The 6504-nt window shown below is 33.5% G+C and overlaps 1 protein-coding gene across 1 annotated transcript in view; it reads right to left on the bottom strand.

Annotated features, from left to right (window-relative positions):
- Nucleotides 1–2433: 2433 nt before the first annotated feature.
- LOC128208704 (kinesin-like protein KIF16B) overlaps nucleotides 2434–6504 on the bottom strand; it is a 56059-nt gene continuing 51988 nt past the window's right edge. Inside the window, exons 21-22 of the mRNA XM_052912252.1 lie at nucleotides 3605–3825; nucleotides 2434–2597 (exon numbers count right to left, since the gene is read on the bottom strand). Of these exons, the coding sequence (XP_052768212.1) occupies nucleotides 2434–2597; nucleotides 3605–3825 (385 nt within the window). The remainder of the gene's footprint in view (nucleotides 2598–3604; nucleotides 3826–6504) is intronic.

Raw genomic sequence — 6504 nt, 5'->3', positions numbered from 1 at the left:
TGATGATAATGACATTCTGATATAGCCTAATAAAAAAAAAATAATAAAATAAAAAGCCTACCTACCCTACCTATTTTTGAAAAGGATGTAACCCTAACCAAACATTTTTTTTTAGGCCTAGTGAATAATTTAACACTGATAGCATGTTATGATATTGCCAAACATGAAGTGCTGTCATGGTACCAGGTCAGAAAAGGGAACAGTCAGTCCAGGGATTGAACCTTTGAACCCTTCTTACAAGTCAATGGATCAAACCACTAAGTCAACTTGCCCAGATAAATCACATACTCCCTGACCTATGAGAAAGTACTGGCACACTGGGAAATATCTACATACATTATCCTACTTATGGAACTATTTTACCTGAGTAGTTATATCCTGCAGATGTGCTTTGTCCAGTTCTTTGTATTCTTCCTCCATTTCCTCTATCTTCCTGATTCTAGCCTGGATTTGCTGCTGCGTCTGACCATAGCTGTCTTCTATGTCCTCCTGTTGAAATGCGAGACTCTCTTCTGTCTCACGATATGACATTCTTCGAGAAAATTCCTCCTGATCAAGTTCAGCAAGCTGTTCTTCAGTGGACATCATTCTGCCCGCTGCAGAATTAATAAGTGGAAACAAACTAAATACATGTATTATAATTAGGGATGCAAACGAATATTCGAATATTCGATCAAACGTTTGGTATTCGAATGTTAAAATCGATATTCGAATATTCGATGTTTTTTGTATAAAAAATAAAATAATATAACTATTGCCTCGAAATGTGCTGTTTTGTTTTTATAAGGAGTGACCCCTTATGCCAGAGGCGTGAATGTGATGACAAATACACTATATCCGCGTCATATGTCAATTAGGGATACATCGTCGGTGATTATAAACAGTCCCCGTAATTTTACGAAAACTGGCAAGTAGACAAGTGACATCAAAGAAGTTTCAATAGTTTTCAGTAAATCCAAATGACCATGCAAATAAAGGATTTACGGCATCGGCCCCCACAGCAATGTGTTGTCTTGGCTGCAATATAGCTCAAATTGCCTTGATGATATGAATGACATTTTCTAGTTATGTGCTAACAAACTGTTTTCCATGCTTCGATATAACATCCGTGCTTTAAAATGTAACTGTATATGAAAGCGTTTTATGATATATTTTCTGTATTGTTATACAATAGATTCGTCAGATTTTTTTTTTTCGTTTTATTATTTTACCATTTCCCGAGTTGGGTTGATTTTCCAAAGGTTATATTTAGTAGAAGTCAATTCCCGAACGAGGCTGCCCGTCCTACAGAACAACCCTGAGATCCGGTTCGCGGCATTCAACCGGAATTTTACGATCTTCCCCTTGTTTGCAAATATTAATGCAGTGGAATGGAAATTATTATTGAAGTTGTTTTCTGTTTGTTCAAAATCTATTGCTTTTTATTTGATTGTTTTGCTTCTGAAAATTGGGAATTTCAGTGGCTGAGTTTGTGAAAAATAAGGGTCCGTCGCGTGAACCGGCTACGATCGACAAGGAAGGGTTAAAAGGCACCGGCTATTACTACAGTGAATACTAATAATAGTTTACTGCACTTCTAAAATATTAATGTTGGTAATCGAATATTCGAATATTCGATCGAAAGAGTTACCGAATATTCGAATATCAGTTTTGCCATTCGTTTGCATCCCTAATTATAATTAATTAATGAGATCAGAAATTGTATTAGATTTAAAGGTTATATTGTAATTAATCATGTTTTATCCATTCTTTTTACATTATTATTGCAGTAAATAGGATCAAGCAATAATAATTGGCAGCATATTATATGTATGTTTATACAGAGGAGTGTCAAAAACATTTTTCTTGAATTTAAAGCTGCACTCTCACAAATTGACAGTTTTGACATGTTTTAAGTTGTTAATTAAGCATCAATGCCTTCAATTCAATCATAAAAGATAACTCAAAACAGAACAGATCTCAGTTGTTCAAAAAACGGCCAAAAAATCAATTTTCTTAAAGTGTGAGTACTTAACAATTTTAGCCATAAATCTATTTTTGACCATAAATCTGAAAAACAGATCTAATATTAAGTCTGTCTCCTTATATCACTGTTTTCCTGACTTTTACGCAAAAGTTTGCTCATTCCAAGACAAAAAATAAAGAAAAGTTGTCAAAACACAGTTCAGCTGTGAGAGTGCAGCTTTTAATATTAGGAAAAGTTGGTTACTTTTACTTAGGTCATGAACTTATTTCTGCAATACTGGATTTGGTGGCTTGCATAATAGGCATTCATATTGCTAGTATTAATTTGACTTATATAAAAAACACACTTTAAATTATAGAAGACATTACCTCTGAATACTGTCACATCTTTTGCCAAAATCAGCCCATCTTCTTCATCTACCCCTGGGTTAGGCACCACCCCCACTCCCATTTCCTTGTGACCACTGCTTAGCCCATCATCTGACCCCACACACATTGTGGCTGTGCACAAGGGATCTGTTTGTATTGATATCGACCCCTGGGACCCCTGTTGTTGTTGTTGTTGTAGTTGTTGTTGTCTAGTTTTTGCTGTTCACGAAGTTTCTGACGCTCCACATCTAAATGTTTCTGAACTGAAAGACAGAGCAAAACATTCAGATACAGATTGCATTTGGACTGAACAAAAAGCAGAAATAGGTCCTATTACTATTAGTGTTACGACACTATTAAATAGCATACGGGAAATTTGAGTCTTCTGTGATCGACAATATACTGACAACGCCTACTTTGTTACATGTTTTACAGGTCATGGGATTTGTAAGATGATTTAAGTTTCTCTTAAATCTGAAAATTACTACAGGGGTATTTCTGCTTGTTTCAGTTTCCTCGTAATGAAATTCAAAACATCTCATCTTCAAAATTGAGGCCACAACAAGTAAATCATTTATTTTACGATTTTTTCCAGAAAAAAAAGGAGTGAGTAAGCAAAAACATTTTTTTTTAATTTTCAGCAAATCAGTGGCGAAAGCACAAAGCAAAAAAAATAAAAAAAATAAATATATTTATAACCAAACATATATAAAAAAGGTTCTCAATTATAAATGAAAGGTTTTGATTGTATTACATAAATATCGCTCTCAATATGGCAATCAGATCCAGTGCTTCACAATTAAGTTTCATTGCCACTGCAACTTAAACACACATATATTGTAATGACAGCATTCGAGGTGAGTAACTGAGTAACACGCATTTATTTAAATACCAAAAACAACAGTAGATGTATTTATGCCCTTCTTAAGTCCAGCCTACTATCACAATAAGCAAAATTAGATAGTTTACGGTTGCCGGACCAGATTTTGTCCGGACACAAGGAAAGATATTCTCTAAAAGTTTGCTGATTAAGAATGTATAGCATGAAAAAACCTTCAATAAAAATTCGAAGTAGACTTTAAAGGATTAAATTCTAGGTAAAGAAACATGAAAATAAGGGAGATTCAGACGTAAACATGCAGCCAATGAACATCGGGAAATTAATAAATAAAGCGTTTACCGAATTTTATGTGTGGCACATCTATCAAACAATTGATCAACTGGTAGTGGTCTAAATGACATGTATAATGCAAGTACATTTTTAACTTACAAGCCTCCCTCTCCTTTGCCAGACTTTCCCGTGCGAGCTGCAACTCTTCCTCTGCTTTTTCACGTGCTCGATCATTTTCCTCCACAAGTCGTAAAAGCTGATGTTTCTGGTCCTCGATATCTGCACGATGCTGCTCATGCGCTGCGTACATTTCCTCTTCCCGAAGTTGACAAGCCTCTTCTGCACGCTCGTGCTCACTTTTAAGTTGTTCAAGTTCCGTCCTGAAATTGAAATTAATATTTACTTAAAACAAATGACATTTTTACAATAATTAATATATATTCCGATAGTTATAAAGAATAGAGATTATTATTTGATTTTCAGTGATTAAAATAGATTTATCCATGAAAAAAGAACAACTTATGCTAATGTCTTGCTTATATTCATGTGAAGTCTTGCTTATATTCACGTGAAGTCTTGCTTATATTCATGTAAAGTCTTGCTTATATTCATGTGAAGTCTTGCTTATATTCATGTGAAGTCTTGCTTATATTCATGTGAAGTCTTGCTTATATTCACGTGAAGTCTTGCTTATATTCATGCGACTGTGAGTCAAAATTGACTTATTTTTATGCTATAATATTTATGTGAAAATATTGCTCATATTCATGTGATAGTCTTAGTTATAATATATATGCGACTGTGAGACAAAATTTCTTATATTTATGCTTTAATATTTATGCAATACTAGTGTCTTGCTTATATTCACGTGAAGTCTTACTTATACTTATGCGACTATTAGTCAAAATTACTTATAATTATGCTATAATATGTATGCAATACTAGTGTCTTGCTTATATTCATGCGACTGTGAGTCAAAATTTCTTAGATTTATGCTATGATATTAATGCGATAGTCTTGCTTTTATTCTTGATTATTCATGTGAGAGTCTTGCTTATATTTATGGTTTAATGTTTAAGCGACAGTCTGACATTTATTCATGTGACAGTCTTGCTTTCATTCATGTGCCAGTCTTGCTTTTATTCATGTGAGAGTCTTGTTTTCATTCATGTGCCAGTCTTGCTTTTATTTATGTGACAGCCTTGCTTATATTCATGTGACAGTCTTGCTTTTATTTATGTGACAGTCTTGCATATATTCATGTGACAGTCTTGCTTTTATTTATGTGACAGTCTTGCTTTTATTTATGTGACAGTCTTGCTTTTATTTATGTAACAGTCTTGCATATATTCATGTGACAGTCTTGCTTTTATTTATGTGACAGTCTTGCATATATTCATGTGACAGTCTTGCTTTTATTTATGTAACAGTCTTGCATATATTCATGTGACAGTCTTGCTTTTATTTATGTAACAGTCTTGCATATATTCATGTGACAGTCTTGCTTTTATTTATGTGACAGTCTTGCATATATTCATGTGACAGTCTTGCTTTTATTTATGTGACAGTCTTGCTTATATTCATGTGACAGTCTTGCTTTTATTTATGTGACAGTCTTGCTTTTATTTATGTGACAGTCTTGCTTTTATTTATGTAACAGTCTTGCATATATTCATGTGACAGTCTTGCTTTTATTTATGTGACAGTCTTGCATATATTCATGTGACAGTCTTGCTTTTATTTATGTAACAGTCTTGCATATATTCATGTGACAGTCTTGCTTTTATTTATGTAACAGTCTTGCATATATTCATGTGACAGTCTTGCTTTTATTTATGTGACAGTCTTGCATATATTCATGTGACAGTCTTGCTTTTATTTATGTGACAGTCTTGCATATATTCATGTGACAGTCTTGCTTTTATTTATGTAACAGTCTTGCATATATTCATGTGACAGTCTTGCTTTTATTTATGTGACAGTCTTGCATATATTCATGTGACAGTCTTGCTTTTATTTATGTGACAGTCTTGCTTATATTCATGTGACAGTCTTGCTTTTATTTATGTGACAGTCTTGCATATATTCATGTGACAGTCTTGCTTTTATTTATGTGACAGTCTTGCTTTTATTTATGTGACAGTCTTGCTTTTATTTATGTGACAGTCTTGCATATATTCATGTGACAGTCTTGCTTTAATTTATGTGACAGTCTTGCTTATATTCATGTGACAGTCTTGCTTTTATTCATGTGACAGTCTTGCTTATATTGATGTGACAGTCTTGCTTTTATTCATGTGACAGTCTTGCTTATATTGATGCGACAGCAAGTTGCTTATATTTATGCTATAATACTTATGCTATAGACTTGCTTTAATTTAAGCGACTGTGAGTGAGTGTTGCCTAAATTTATGTGAAAGTTTTGCTTTTTATTTATGAGACAGTCTTGCTTGTCTTCATGTGACCATCTATCTTTGATTTATGCGACATGCTTATGTTTATGCTAGCTTGGCTTCATTTGAACACCAATAATTTCTTTTTCATTATGAAATACATAATTTGTCTATGCTCCTGGAACAAGCCAATACACTAACACAAGAATTGAATTCGTCCAATGTATCCTCCAATTTGGAATTCAGCATAGAAAACATCCACAAAATTTTTTACTGATAAATAGGTCCTTCCACAGCAAGTGTTCTTTAAGACACCAGAAAAATATGCCTGGATCTCTGGTTTAATCGATGTCCAAGATTGTTTTTTCCTGGCAATACTTTACTCTTTAAAGGTATGATAGCCTCTCTGTACTGAAAGCTTTTTCTATTATTTCCAACAAGATTGACAGTCCAATTACATAGAATCACAATACACGTTGCAAAAGACATCTTGTATAGAATATTTATCCAATAAAAAATATCAACGAATGACATTTTTATATTGACTTTTTAAATAACTGCAATGTATATAGATGCTAAACACTTTTCTCATTGTCAATTTTTTAGTAAAAGCTGTTGCAGCAATGTACAGCTGAAGCAACAACAACAACAAAGCCAATGGTGACA

This window comes from Mya arenaria, chromosome 11 (genome assembly GCF_026914265.1).
Source record: "Mya arenaria isolate MELC-2E11 chromosome 11, ASM2691426v1".
Taxonomy (NCBI): domain Eukaryota; kingdom Metazoa; phylum Mollusca; class Bivalvia; order Myida; family Myidae; genus Mya; species Mya arenaria.
This window is presented reverse-complemented; position numbering and strand designations above follow the sequence as displayed.